This window comes from Leopardus geoffroyi, chromosome D4 (assembly GCF_018350155.1).
Source record: "Leopardus geoffroyi isolate Oge1 chromosome D4, O.geoffroyi_Oge1_pat1.0, whole genome shotgun sequence".
Classification (NCBI taxonomy): domain Eukaryota; kingdom Metazoa; phylum Chordata; class Mammalia; order Carnivora; family Felidae; genus Leopardus; species Leopardus geoffroyi.
The window spans coordinates 88,659,596-88,674,493 of record NC_059342.1 but is presented as its reverse complement, the minus strand read 5'-3'; the positions used below and the strand labels follow the sequence as shown (position 1 = coordinate 88,674,493).

Below are 14,898 nucleotides of genomic sequence, written 5' to 3'. Positions count from 1 at the left end.
ATATTAAAAAAATTAAAAAAAGAAAAGCATAATTAAAAAAAATTTTAAACATTTTTATTTATTTTTGAGAGACAGAGAGAGACACAGCATGAGCAGGGGAGGGGCAGAGAGAGAGGGAGACACAGAATCCGAAGCAGGCTTCGGGCTCCAAGCTATGAGCACAGAGCCCGATGTGGAGCTCGAACTCACGGACCGTGAGATCGTGACCTGAGTTGAAGTCGGATGCTTAACCGACTGAGCCACCCAGGCGCCCCGAAAAGCATAATTTCAGAATAAAGGAAAATCCTTCCAATGAGCTCAAACCCGCTTTACGGAAACTCTCACGTAGCTATTAATTTCCTCACTTTGCCACGGAGCAGCACTGATCTGTCAACTAACATCAGAGAACCACTGACAAATATCAACGCACTAGTGCGTGAGTGGGGATACTAAGGCCCAGAGAGGGTGAGGGGTTCCCCTAGGTCACACAGCAGGGAGTGGCAGAATCAGGCCGGGACTCTCCACTGCGTTCACACCCTCGGCCTGACGCCCCGGCTCTACCCTCACGGCTCACCCCTACTTACCGGAAGATGTGACACGATAGCCACTCCCCCGCATCCCCAGCTGGGCGCCTGCCTTGCTCCAGGACACGACCGGGGCCGGGACACCCGTGCTGTGGCACGTGAGGACCACGGGTGCCATCTTGGTCACGGTGAAGTCTGTCTGGTCGTCAGCAATGGTAGGGGGCACTACAATGTAAGACAAGGCTTGAGGCCCCGCTGAGGTCCACTGGGGGAACACGTAGTCATGGGGCCAGGTGAATGACAACTATCAACAGAGACTAAGACACAGGTGACATTAGTGACAAAGGGCCGGGGGGGGGGGGCAACAGAGAGAGGTCACATTTACCCGCTTGGGAGGTATTTTTTTGCTGGGCTTTGGGGGACAGTTACGAACGGCTTTCTGTAGGGGTGCCAGCTAGGCATCTCCGGAGGGTTTTACAAGAGAAGGGAGCTTCGTGGGAGCTCAGAGTTGGGGACACCACATAAGGCCTCCAGGGGAAGTGGCATTTAACCTGAGACCCGAAGGAAGAGCAGGGTTGGCTGGGTGAAGGGCAGAGGGAACAGCATGTGCAGAGGGAACAGCATATACAAAGGCCCTGAGGTGAGGAACCAAAAGCTAAGCAGCATGACGATCCCAGAGCGAGGCGGGCATTGGGTGAGCTGAACTTCGGGTGGCTGGGCCAGCATGCACGGGACCCTGTGGGCCCAGGTGACACCCTGCATTCTATCCTGAGAGCCGTGGGCAGCCGTGGAGGGAGGAATTTTAACCAGGGCGATTGCAAGGTCAGATCTGGGTTCAGAACATTCTGGATTGGGGAGAGGCCTCTCCCGAGAGCTCCTAAGTGCCACGAACAGTGCTGGGGCCAGGGTTGCGTCAGCGTGGGTACGTGGGATCAGGAGACGTGCACACTGTGCCTGTCCTGTTTTCTTCCTCCTCCCTCTGCTCCAACTCACCATGAACGGTCACCTGGTAATGCCTGCGGGCCTCGCCCAACTCATTGCTCACCACGCACTCAAACTGGGCTGAGTCCTGGGGGCTGGGAGCTGCCAGGAGCAGGGCGTTGGAGGGCAGGAGCCTGGGACGGACAGACAGACAGATGACCGCTAACCAGCCGGCCTGGCTGACCCGAGCTCAGCCTGTGCAGCAATCTGGATGCAGGGGACCGGGGTGGGGGGGCTCCTGACTAATTTCCCCTCTGGTGTCTGGCCCCCAGCCCCGAAAGTAGAAGTTTCTTCTAGAAGTTTCTACGCTTACAGGTCTGGCAGTTGAGCTCGTGGGCAAGTTTAATTGTTACCCCCGTGGTTCTCTATGTCCCTGCACGCTTTCTGTAATCACCAGATCGGACACCTTCCATAATAGCGACGGTTTCCAAGTCCTTGATCGGAACAGCTCGGGTCTGTTGAGCACGTGCTTTAAATTTTTCTTTTTAAACGTTTATTTATTTTTGAGAAAGCCAGAGACAGAGTACGAGCCGGGGATGGGGAGAGAGAGAGAGAGGGAGACCCAGAATCCGAAGCAGGCTCCAGGCTCTGAACTGTCAGCACAGAGCCCGACGTGGGGCTTGAACCCACAAACTGTGAGATCACGACCTGAGCTGAAGTTGGAGGCTTAACTGAATAAGCCACCCCACCCCTGCCTCGTGTCTGACCCTGCTCCCCACCGTGGGATGGGCACACTGTCCCCCCACCCGGAGCACCTCGTGAGGCTACCCAGAGGCCCAGCTCAGTACCGGTAGGTTCCCTGCTGCAGGTGGAAATCCAGCTTCTGTCCGTCCTTCCACCAGACCACCCGGGGCTTGGGGGAGCCGCTGGCTTCACAGGGCAGTGAGGCAGGGGTGTGGGCAGTCAAGGTCAGGTTGGAGGGGCTGGGGGCGATGGCAGGAGGCTCTGGGGAGAGAGTAGTCATCAGGAGACAAGGGTCTAGGATGCGGGCAGGGGAGAGGCAGGAGACACTCCGCAGGAATCTTCCAACAGGCACCCCAAATCTGGGGTGATGGAACCTTTGCTCTCCAAGGCTGGCGGCTTCCTAGCCACCTCTCCCTGAATGCAGATTTCGGGGTCCTACTCAGCCCTGCCCGAGGCCAGCGCCCAGAAGAGCGGCCGCCACCAAGGTGATCCATTGGAGCGGGAAAAGCAGATTAGCGCGTCTGGTGCAGTGACTCTGAATCTTATCCTTTCAAATGTCTTTTATCTGTGCGTGTTTTGTCACTCGCTTGATACAATGGTATGGGAGTAAATATCCGTACAGTATTCATGAAATCAATACGCATCTTTGGCGTGCGCATGTTCAAAAGTTTTGCCAGTAGGCTTCATGGTCAAAAACATGTAGAGATCATTGCTCTTGGCTCCTGACAGCAAGGATAAACCCAGAAACTAAGCAGGACCCGGCCCAGACTGGGGGTGGATGATGAAGGCCAGGAACATTCCTCCCCTCGTCCACCTACCAAAGACCTGGAGGTCACGGCCTTGCCGATCTGAGCCTGCAGAGTTGGATGCAAAGCAGAGGTAGTGGCCGGCGTCCTGGGCAAGGACTGGCTGGATCCTCAGGGAACCTTCAGGAAGAACCTGCAACCTGGAGTGGAGGAAGGGGGTTGCCATGGAGACCAGCAGACTAGGGAGGCCCTTTGAGGGGTTGGACCCCGGTAGTGTCTCCAGCAAGACCCTCCCCTCTGCTCCTGGCTTTCCCAGTAAGAAGGTGCTAACTCTGGAGTCCTGCATCCATGAGGCCAAGGTCAGAGGAGGTCACAGCCATGGGCAGCTCCCCACATCCCAACCCAGCATCGGGGCGGGCAGGGGGTAGGGGGGGCTCCTATGCTCGCACCTGGGCCTAGCTCCTCTCTGGGAGTCAGCAGCATCCAGCAAGCACCCTTTCTACGCCTGTCCCCGGGATCTGAGAACTGCCCCGCCCCCAGGCCTTGTCTGTACTAGGTAGCCCCGCCCCCAGGCCTTGTCTGCACTGGCTAGCCCCGCCCCCAGGTCTTGTCTGTACTGGGTAGCCCCGCCCCCAGGCCTTGTCTGCACTGGGTAGCCCCGCCCCCAGCCACACTCAGTTGGACAAGGGATGGACACGTCACTCAGGCTGGACCAATGGAGTGCTCTGCCCTGGAAATGGGGGTCCTCGGGTAGTTTTCCAGACTCTGCAGGTTGCATGAACTGAGAAACTATAACTCGGCGGCAGGGGGAGCCCGGGGCGGGGGTTGGGGGCTGTCTCTGCCATGTTCACAGAGAAAGAAGGTGTAGAAAATTGGTCTGAGAGAGAGACGGGGACGGGCGGGGGCGGGGCATGCAACACACACAGAAACAGACATTAGCAACCAAGAGTCGAAACCAGACAGACAGGCAGCCAGCCAGCCACCTGGGATTTTTGACACCCTCGATGCCCTGGACATGCCTGTCCCCTTGGGTTCGGAGGAGACCGTGCGCTGGCAATACAGCCACCTTTCTGCTCCAAGTGCCCAGGCGGTTGCTGTTTATAACCACCCCCCCCCCCGCCCCCCGAGACCCTCCCCTCCCAGCTCCCACCTGGGGCTCTCAGGATCCAGGGGGGCCCCGTCCTTCCGCCAGCTCACGAGGGGTGGGGGAGCGCCATCCACCCGGCAGGGCAGCACGGCCGTCTGGTTCACGGAGGCGTTCACTGCGGGCGGTCCTGGCTGGATGGTGGGCACCACTGGGGGGGAGGGGGGGCGGGGCACAGAGCGAGTGGGTGCTGGGAGCCTGTGGCCCCTGGGAGGGCCAGCGCGCGATGGGGTGAGGCCCACTCACTGTGGATCTCCACGCGGAAGGCCACGCTGGTGCTGCCTGCGGCGTTGCGGGCCGTGCAGCTGTAGTTGCCCCCGTCGGCCGTGCTCAGGGCCCGCAGCTGGAGGAACCTTCCCTGTTCTGGGAACTGGGTGTGGGCGTCCGCCTACAGGGTCCCCAGGGTGGAGAGACCCTCCTTAGCACCGGGCCAGGCTGTGCCAGGCACCAGGCAGGGAGGAAACATGTTCGTGGGGGCGGGGGTGGCAGGGTGGGGGAGGGGGCAGGTAGGGAATGAGCCTCCTGCCCTCGGGCTCTGCCTCCTGGGGATGTCCCAGAAGGGACTCATGCTCGTAAAAGACTCACAAGCTTCGGTCCCCATTTCAGGGGAGAGCACAGAGAACCTCAGTAACTAGCCCCGGGTCACCCGGCCTGGTCAGGGGCCGGGCGGGAAGGCCACAGAAGGTGGTGGCCCCTGCCTGGCACTCACCTGCAGCAGGATGCCATCTCGGTGCCATTCAATCTCGGGTGCTGGCTCCGCCTCCACCGAGCACTCCAGAACCAGCTGCCCGGGAGCCAGGCCGACCACAGAGCGGGGGCCTCGGGGCCCTATAACGTGCGGGGGGCCTGGGTGGGCAGCAGAGAGGTCATGAGAGATGGACTCGCCCCTGCGGGTCCCATCCCGCCTGCCTCTCCGGCCGCCACCCTGGCACGCCCTACCTTGAACCCTGACCCGGAAGCTCTTCTCCGCCTGGCCGGCGGGGCTCTGGGCCAGGCACGTGTACAGCCCAGCATCGCCCACCTATGGATGGACCAGTGTTAGCAGCTGCCTCTGGCCCCAGCCTGCCCACCTCCTGATCTGGTCTCCTTCCTACACCACTCAGGCCCCACGATTCAGACTCAGGCCGGCTGAGTCTGCCACGCCCCCTTTCCCACCAGCCCCCTCCCTGGGATGTTCCTTCTCTATCTCCATCTCACCCTTGCTTTGCGGCCAGGGTGAAGCCTGCCTCCTCCAGGAAGTGCCCCTTGACTGCACCAGCCCTCCTCTGGCCGGGCTGGGGAGTGACCCGGTTTCTGCATCAGCCTTGGCCCTGACCTGGCTGGGAGCTCTCGAGGGCATTGGCCCAGGTGGGTGACCCCCACACAAAGGAAGAGCTCAGCCTAACTGCCAAGTGCTGTGGGGTCCTTCCCTCCTCCTCTCGTCCCCTGCCCTCCCCTCCCCTCCCCTCCGCCAGCCCCAGCCCACAGCAGTGGGGAAGCTGCACCTGTATGTCCTCTACCCAGAGCACCCTTCTGCTGTCTGCAGGCCCGCTCAGGGCCTGCCCGTCCTTATGCCAGGTGATGTTGGGCGGCGGGGTGCCCTGGGCATCGCAGCGGAGCTCCAAGGGGGTGCCGGGAGTCAGCAGCAGCTCTGCGGGCTGGCCCGAGTCCTCTATGTGGGGGGGATCTGCAAAACACCCCACCCGGGGTCAGCATGGCGGCTGCACTCAGCGCTGGGAGCTGGGGTGCATCTCCAAGCCCCCACCATCCGGACGCTGACCGCAGAAGGGGCCACCAAAGGCGGAGGGGCGGGGCGCTGTGCCAGAGGATCCTGAGAACACCAGAAACCACGGGCCCATTTGCCTGGGACAATTATTTGTGCTTTGAAGCCAGCAAGCACACGGCAGGCCCTTTGTCTCCGCTCTACAAGATTGGGGGACAGAGCTGAGGAGCAGAGCCCCAGGAGAACGAGGGCCATCCAACCCCCGCGTCAAGGTCAGCGAGGCATCCGGTATGAGCCGGCCCTTCCTCCCAAACCCTGCACCCAGGTGGCCGCCCCTGGGGAGATGCACCAGGGGACATCACCTCCCTCGCCACCTTCTCTGACGCCCCCAGAGCCCAGAGACGCTGGCGCGGGGCGGGGGGGTGGGGGGGGCAGATGACCCACCCATCACTGTCAGCTGGAAATGCCTCCTGGCTTCCCCTGCCTCGCTCACGGCCACACAGGAGTAGGTGCCCGAGTCTCCAGCTCCCGCTGTCTCCAGCTGCAGGCTGGGCCCCTGTTCAAGGCTCTGGGGCAACAAGGGCTCCCCATCCTTCATCCACGACACTAGGGGTAGAGGGCTTCCCCGGGCTTCACAGGGGAGGACCACCGAGGAGCCAAGGACGACCGCCACGTCATTCTGGAACTCTACCGGCTCCAAGACAGGGGGCACTGTGGAGGGCAAGAGCGGGCACGAGTCCTCGCATGGCCGTCGCCCCTGGACCTTTGTGCAGGCTGTTCTTGTATCAATCAGAACGCCCTTCTCCTGGACTATTCCCTCTCGTCTCCAGTCTTCAGCGTAGACCTCGCCTCCTCCGGGAAGCCTTCCCTGAACTCCCCAGGCCAGTCGAGGAGGCCTCTTCTGGGCTCCGGTAGCTTCCTCTCCTTCCCCTGCTGTCACTAGTTGCCTGGAATTCCGACTGCCTCTTTACAGAGCTGTTTCCTGCACTGACCCCCCCCCCCCGGTGGCAGGGGCCTCTGCTGCTCACTGTCGCACCCCGGTGCCCAGCAAGGCCCTGGCACACCGCAGGGTCTAACGGCTGCTTGTGGCGTGAATGAATGAGCAACCGAGCGAATCAGAGACTGAGTCTCTGGGTTTGCCCACTGGGCCTGATTCTCAGGCCCAAGGCCAAGGGACACATTTATTCCACCACCCCCCGCCCCCCGCCCCGGTCCGTACCGTGCACCTGCAAGGTGAAATTCCTGTCGGTCACACCAGCTGGACTTACAGCCACACAGGTAAAGACGCCAGCATCTGCCAACTGCACCTGGGAAATCCTGAACCCCTCGAGAGGGGTGGAGGGGGAAGGAGGGAGGGGAGGTGGCTCATGAAAACAGTCCTTCTCTTTTCCTGTCTCCCAGGGGCTTGCCTGCCAGAGAGGCAGCTCTGAAACTCACCTGAACGGCCCCAAACCCCTTCCCTGGTTCCCGGGTGCCCCCAGAATAAAGCCCAGGCTCCCTGGCCCCTGCTGCCTTCTCTGACTCACTTCGCCCCGAGGCCAGATTTCCTGCTTTTCCACTTCCACTGCTGTGCTGTCTCACCCAAGGAGACACCTGCCTGCTGGTCCCTCCCCCCCCCCCCCCCCCCCCCCCCCCCCCGCCGCAAGCCTCCCCCCATTCCTTGAATACACGGGCACATGCCCACCTCAGGGCCTTTGAACTTGCTGCTCTAACCCTCTTCCGGTTAGGGAAGCTCCTCCCTACAGAATCCGCTCAGCTCCCTCTCTTAACTCCGTCCACCTCTGCTCAAATGTCGCCTTATCTGAGTGCCTATCACTCACCACCCTAAAATACCAGCCTCCACTGCTACCTCTCATTTTTTCTTTCCCCTACTTTATTCTTCAGCGTGTGTATCCCTTGTGACATTCTACCCAGTGTCCGCTCTCCTCCCCTGATAAAGCAGCTGCAGGGGCAGAGGTTTTATTTTGCTCACTGCTCTATTCCCCGTGCCCGGAACTGCACTTGCAAACAGCAGGTGTTCCGTAAGTGTTGAAGAAGGCTCAGAAGCCTTCTTCCAGGAAGCCTTCCCTGATTTTTCCTCCACCCCAAGGCAGGCTGAGCTGGAAACCACCAGATGTCATCACCTGGATCTCTGCCTCCCTCCCTCGGCTGGGAGAACCTGAGGGCAGAGTCCTCTTTTGTCACTGGAGTTCCATTTGGGGGTGGGTCCCCATCACAGACCTCTGTATGCCTATATGTATTATTTTTATTTGAAAACCGTTCAGATGTGCTCCGAAACCCAAGCTGCCTGGAGAGTGTGTCTGGGACCAGCTGGCCCAGGGGCCGGGGAGCCTCCCCCCTACCTGAGGGTGCGGCCCGAGCTGTGGAGGCGAGTGCGTTGGGACAGCGGCAGGGGCAGCCCGTCCTTGAGCCAGCTCATGCGGATGGGCGCGGAGCCCCGGACGGGGCACGCCATGGTCACCAGCTCCCCAGGCCTGCTCACCAGGGTCCCCGAGCCCTCTGCCCACTGCTCGATGGTGGGAGGAACTGGGGGTGGGCAGAGAGGAAAAGGGGGGCGGTGAGGGGGTTGAGGAAGAGGGTCTGGGTGGGGGAGATGGGATCCTCTCGGGCAAATTCCAGAAAGCAGCAACCATCTCGTACGGGGCTCTTAGAGCCACACATCGGTGCCAGGAGAGGAAGCAGCCCAGCACAGGGGGGCACGGGCTCACCCCATGGCTCTCTTCTCACCTGCCCCCCTACTCCCCAACTCTCCCGCCGAGCCCCTGGGCCGGGAGTGCTTGTTCCTTTAGTCTAAGAAAGGATGCAGAGGCCCAGAGAGGCCGTATGGTGGCCTGGCTCACAGTGTGGACATGGCTGGGGCTGGAACCAGGTCTCCGGCATCCCGGCCCCGGCATCCCCCCTCCAGATGCCCCCGGTGGAGGCCCCACAGTGGCCGGGCCGTGGCATCCCCGGGAGGGCAGAGCTGCCCCCCTCCTCGAGCCCCTCGCTGCTCACCCAGCACGCTCACTGTGTGCAGCCTGGCGTCCTCCCCGGCCGCGTTGTGGGCCACGCAGGTGTAGGCGCCCGAGTCCTCGGCCCTCAGGCCCTTCAGCACCAGGGCACCGCCGTCCACGTAGAACCTGCTCGGGGCCGGAGAGCCGACAGCCCGCATGTAAGGGGCTGGGGCTGCGGCTCGGGGTGGGGGTGGGACCCGGGAGGACACGGGCCGGGCCTTACCGGAGGTGGGGGCCCACGCCTTGGCCCAGCGGGCCACCGTCCTTCAGCCAGGCCACGTCGGGCGGGGGCTGCCCGTCCGCCTCACAGTCCAGCCGCACCTCCTGCCCCTCCAGGACGCTGTGCTCCTGCGTGGCACCCGAGCTCCGGATCCGGGGGGCCGCTGCGGCGGGGGCTGTGGTGAGGCGGGGGCCCGCGCGGGGGCTGGCGAGGGGGGGAGGGACACGGGGGTGGGGGGCACAGGGCGCAGACGTACCCAGCACGGCCACCACGAAGTCCTTGCGGGCCTCGGCCTGGCTGTTCTCCGCCACGCACGTGTAGGTGCCAGCCTGGGCGGGCTGCAGGCGACTCAGCTGGAGGCGGCCGCCCCGGGAGACCACGCCATGCGCCACGCTGCTCTCTGTGGGACGGAGGGACGTGCCAGGCCCTCACCCGCACGGCCGCACCGCCCCGGGCGCCACCGCGGGGCCCCACGCGCAGGTCACGTGACTCCTGGAGAAGGCGCCCATCCCCCACACTCGCGGGACCCCAGGAAGCCTGGCACCGCCCACCTGCTTCTGGGGCTCACAGGGAAACTGAGGCCCAGACAGGGGCAGGGTCTTTTGCTGCCTACATCACAACCTTCTTCAGCTGGGCCTCTAAGGGCCCCGTGCCCCACCCACAGCTGTCCCTACTGGCATTTCTCGCCAAGGTGCCCCATTTCCTTTAGTGTCCGAGACCTGGCCCTCTTCCTGTGGACCCCCAGGGCCCCCCTCCCCTCCCGCCCCCGACTCCGTCTCTACCCCGCCCGCTGTCACCCACCAGGGCTTCCAATCAGGGTAAATCAGCCACTCACTGACCACTTCCGGGCCCCGATGCAAGTCTCGCTAGGGGCTCCCCAGGGCCTCTGCTCAGGCTGCACGCACCTGCCCCCCCCCCAGCCTGGAATGGCCCCCGTCTCTCCAGCCGCACCTCGGCCTGAAGCCTCCCCTGGCTGCCCAGCGCAGGCCGGGCCACCCTCACCCGGGTTCTCAACCATGCGGCCAGTCTCTCGACACGAAACGTACTAAACCAACGACTGCACGTCCGGCTGTCCGCCTGGGGATCAAAGCCGAGTGAGACACGGCCCGTGGCCTCTAGAGGCTCAAAGTGCATCGGAGACAGTGAGACCCGCGGGATCCTGCGCGACCAGCCCTGTGAAGCCCCCGAGGGAGCCAAGAGGGGTCAGGCAGGTCTTGGGAGGGGGCGGGTCTCAGCTGAACCAAGCGGGTATGAACCAGCCAGTAGAGGAACTGGGCGGGGTGGGGGGGGGGGGGCCCGGGGTGGGTATTTCCGGGAGGAAACAGCGTGTGCCACGAGAGGAGGTGGAGAACGGGGCCCAGAGAGGTTCCACAACCAGGTGTAGCCCAAAGGGACAGGAGAGCATGAGCCACACGGACACTCGTCCTTAAACATTCACAGCACATCATTCATGAGAGCCCCAAGGGGGATTCAACCCAGCCGTCCACCGGCTGATGAAAAGGGTAGAGCAAATATGATATAGCCCCACAGTGAACAGTCAGCCATAAAAAAGAGAGAAAAACTTGAACTTCAAAGAAAGAACAGGGGCGCCCGGGTGGCTCAGTTGGTGAAGCATCCAACTCTTGGTTTCAGGTCATGATCGCACTGTTCGTGAGTTCGAGCCCTGCATCAGGCTCTGTGCTGACAGCATGGAGCCTGCTCGGGATTTGCTCTCTCTCCTCCCCTCTCTCTGCCCCTTCTCGCCTCTCTCTCTCTCTCTCTCCCCCTCTCAAAACAAATAAACTTGAAGAGAAAGAAAGAATGACGAACACCCGCTACTACATGGATGGACCCTAGAAACAGGATGCTAAGCAGAAAAGTCAGTCGCAAAAGGTCACACGGTGCATGATTTCACTTGTGTGCAGTGTCCAGAGGAAGCAAACCTACAGAGACAGAAAACAGGCCAGTGGCTGCCTAGGGCTGGGGTTGGGGGCAGGTCTGGGGGGGAAATGGGGTTTCCTTTTGGGTGATAAAAATGTCCTAAGATTGATTGTGGGGATGGTCGGTGAATATACTAAAAAGAATGGAATCGTAAGCTTTAAACGGATAAATTGCACAGTATGTGAATCTTGATAAAGCTGTATTTGAGGGAGGGTTGGGTGGGGGAGACAAAGAGAGACAGAGAGACAGAGAAAAGACAAGGGACCTCCTCAGAGCTGCACTTTGAGATCCCTTCCTCCCCATCTGGAGACGGCACTAGAGATGTGGACTGGACCAAGGACCCGGGTGGGGGCTGCTGCCCTCCCGGGGCAGGGGGACCGTGGTGGCCGGAAAGGGAACGGCTACGGGCACCAGAGAGCTGGCTGGCACCAGAGGCGTCTAGCAGCTGACGAAGGGAGGGCTCTGCCGACAGACCTACGGGTGGGTGAGGGGAGAGGGACGAAGGCCTGGACGGGGTGGGGGGGGTGGTGACCGGCAGCTGGGCCAGACGGAGCTGAGTTGCTGGGGGAAGCAGCAGCTTTGGGGGCCGACGCCAAGCCCAGGGGCAGACCGGCCGGGCCCTCAGCACTCACCCTGCACCCAACTTGTGGGAGCTGATTGGGGACACAAACGCAGGGAGCCTTTGAGCCCCCACGTGAATGGTTTTCCACACTGGGATTTCAAGGGCCGATCGGGTCGAAAGACAAATAGGGGGTGGGATGACAGGACCCCGCCGGCCTTTGATTTCGCCAAGGTCGCTGCCATTGTTGTGTCATCGCTGAGAGGGCAGGATGCACTCACCAACAGGCATTCTGTCCTTCAGCCAGGTGACAGTAGGTGCAGGGACCCCGGTCACATCACAGCTCAGCACCAGGGGGCTCCCGGCCACCTGGCTCACTCTCTCTGTCCTGGGGTTCTCAAATGTTGGGGGCACTGCAGGAGAGAAGCCAGATTGCCAGGATCCTAAGATTCCGCGGCCCCCTTCCTTCCGCTCGGGCGGATTAGGGACACTCAACGGGCTCTTCCTTCTGGTTAGCAGTTGACATGTTCTGCTTTGCCATCGGTAGCAATAAAGGTTGCCTTACTCACAGATGTAAACAGAACCAGCAACTGCCTGCAAAGCAGAGCCCAGAGGGGTCCACTCAGCCCAAGGATGGTGAGTGCCTGGCTGTGAACAGGGCAGACATCACTAATCGATCCCAACACTCTCTCCTGCTCAGCCAGGATGGCGTCACGCGTCCCAGGCAACCGCTACCAGTGGAACAAAAATGGCTGTGCTCAGGATGAAACATCTTTGTCCTCAGGGACCAGACGCTCCCCCCGCTTCTCACCACTCGTCAAAGCAGCCAACAGGAGAAGGCTTGAAGCAGCAAACCTGGTGTCGGTAAGTTTCAACAGCCGTATTCAATATGGCTCACGGTTGGCTCCACCTGCTACTTGCCTGGTGGGCAGGCTCCTGGCTTTGCCTTCTGGGGCGGACAGCTGATGTCCGCCCCCCACCCCCCCAACCCCCAACACGCACCTGTCCTTCCCATCTCGCACAGCAGTTTAGCAGAGTACAGGCTCGCTCAGGTAGAACTACATTTCCCAGTCTCCCTTGCAGCCTGCTGTGGCCAGCGGCCTATATTCCCACTGACGGGATCCAGGCAAGGGGGCAGACCCGCATCACTCGCTCAAAACAAAAACGCTTGCCCTCTGCTCCTGCTCCTTTCTGCTTCCTGTGAACTGGGGCGGGATGCATGTGGACAGGGGCAGTGCCCTAAGGGGTGGGTGGCCGACAGGACGGAAAGATCCCGGGCCCCAAATTACCACTCAGTAATTTACCTACCACTCGGAAGGCCCCGAGCTCCCCCCCCCCCCGACCCCCAGCCTTGACACTGACCTCTGGGCTTTTGCACGAGAAAGGTAAAGTTCTCTCTCGTTTAATCCACTGGGGTTTGGGGTCTCTTTGTTACACAGCTGAGCTTATATTCTAACTGATACAATACCAGATGCCAAGAAAGTCTGGCTGAGCCTTCATCCTTTACTTCCCTAAAGCGAGCTCCCCCTTTTCCCCCAGCTTGAGCCACATCCAGTCAAATGCCATCTGTGTTCGGTCCTTGGGCTGAGGGAGCAGGCTCAAAATAGTGGCGACATGGCCGCAGGGCTCCAACTGCCTGACTCTCCCAGGGCCGTGCTGGGCGCTTTATAGATACACTCACGGCAGCCCGTCAATTGAACGCTCCCTGTCTGCCGAGTAGGCAGGTACCACTTTTCCTCCTTTCACCGGAAGATAAACCCAAGGCTCAGAGGAACCAAGGCGCCCTGCTGAGCCTCAGAGAGCAAGTCAACAACAGTCCTGGTCTTTTCAGTGCCATATCCTGTGCCCTAAGTACGCAGGGCCACTGACTCTTTCTAGCTCCTGCCCCTCCCATCCTTGGCGGCCCTGTGTGCTGCTAGGGGGTCCCACGGCAATGCTCTCAGGCTGGTCCCCAGCTTACCCTGGACAGTGAGGACAAACGTCCGCATGGCTTCCCCCGCCGTATTGCTGACTTTACAGCTGTATAAACCTTTATCCGACACCTGGGACAAAGAGAGCACGCGGTGATGGTGTGCACGAGGCCGGGAGGGGGGTGCCTAGGGCCCCCCAAAACACCCAGGCCTCAGAACCTTCTGGAGAAGGGACTCCCCAGATATGCTGGTCCCACCTGGGAAGCCGAAGAGGAGACAGGACCCGCTGGCCTTTCCCAAGAACCTCAAGAAGCAGGAGGGTTGTTGGAGGGTGAGTGCATAGGTTCCGGACCCCCACCCGCCCCTGGGCCTGCACATCAGCCAAGCCTGGAGGAAAAAGCCCCTCACTGCGGGGGGGACGGAGCTGGCCCAGGAGACAGGAGCCCAGCAAGGTTTCCCAGAGGAGCAGCAAATATCCATCCAACAAACACTTGTGAGCGTCTAATCCACACCAGGGAAGGTGGGCAGAGCAGGCTCCCAGAGGGTCGCAGCCAGGGGGGCCTGGAGAAGGCTTCTAGATCCCAGGGAAATGGAGGCAGGTGCCGGGGCACAGACGGCTCAAGGTCAGTTCAGAGCCAAAGCAACTTGGTGCGAGGCCCTGTAGACTAAGGAGGTGACCGTCCCTACACCCTGCCATGCAGCTGCCTGACCCTGCCTGCCTCCTGGGCTCACCAGGACCGGGCCCCACGACCACCCACTGCTGCCCATGCCTCGGGGCCGCTCACCTGGGTGTCCTGGACCTCCAGCCTCTGCCCACCCAGCAGAGCCCGGGTGCGCTGCGTCGGGACCAGGGGCTGCCCGTCTTTAAGCCAGGTCACGGTCGGCTCAGGGAGTGAGTCGGTCTCACAGCTCAGGACTGCTCTGTCCCCAGCCCGGACCAGGATCGCATCCTGGGGGCCGCCGGGAGCCTGCCTGAAGGTGGGGGGCACTGGGAAAACAGGTGAGCGGACTGAGGCACAGCAGCCTTCCCGGTGTCCTCCCTGGTTCCAGCCAGGGGAGACAGCCGACAGAGGCCCGCAGGGGTCACGCAGTGGAGCCGGCCCCAGGGATGGCGCAGACCCGGGGAGCGGGGGGGGACGAGAGTCCAGGTCCTGGGAAAAGCCTCCTGCCCTCTCTGGGCCTCAGTTTCTTAGATGGGGAGATCCTCCGATGGCCTTCCTGGGCTCTTTGCTGCACGGGGCAGGCCCTGGCTGGGTCAGAGCCCCCCAGGGCGGTCCCCCACAGCCCACGTCCCTCCAGCAAACCAGCACAGAAGCCCCCACCCCCGGCCGTGAGCCCACGGGACCTGCCACAGGGCACACACAGTAGGTGAACACCGCGCTAATAAATCAACCGGCCCCGGGGCTAGATGGAAACCTCCAGTGAGCTCTGGGTCATGACGACTTGGGCCAGCTTCTCCCCAAGAGGAGTCTGAAGACCAGAGGCCCCGACAAAGGCCGCATGCTGAGAACCTCGGATCAATCAGGCTTGGGAAGG

The 14,898-nt window shown here is 61.6% G+C and overlaps 1 protein-coding gene across 1 annotated transcript in view; it reads right to left on the bottom strand.

Annotated features, from left to right (window-relative positions):
• HMCN2 (hemicentin 2) overlaps positions 1 to 14,898 on the bottom strand; it is a 145,996-nt gene that overhangs the window by 26,425 nt on the left and 104,673 nt on the right. Inside the window, 18 exon segments of the mRNA XM_045470463.1 lie at positions 564 to 728; positions 1,497 to 1,618; positions 2,273 to 2,429; positions 2,987 to 3,114; positions 4,065 to 4,209; positions 4,305 to 4,446; positions 4,768 to 4,904; positions 4,998 to 5,079; positions 5,543 to 5,724; positions 6,205 to 6,471; positions 6,980 to 7,077; positions 8,103 to 8,286; positions 8,755 to 8,879; positions 8,977 to 9,136; positions 9,230 to 9,373; positions 11,734 to 11,865; positions 13,413 to 13,494; positions 14,148 to 14,350. Coding sequence (XP_045326419.1) covers positions 564 to 728; positions 1,497 to 1,618; positions 2,273 to 2,429; positions 2,987 to 3,114; positions 4,065 to 4,209; positions 4,305 to 4,446; positions 4,768 to 4,904; positions 4,998 to 5,079; positions 5,543 to 5,724; positions 6,205 to 6,471; positions 6,980 to 7,077; positions 8,103 to 8,286; positions 8,755 to 8,879; positions 8,977 to 9,136; positions 9,230 to 9,373; positions 11,734 to 11,865; positions 13,413 to 13,494; positions 14,148 to 14,350 — 2,655 coding nt within the window.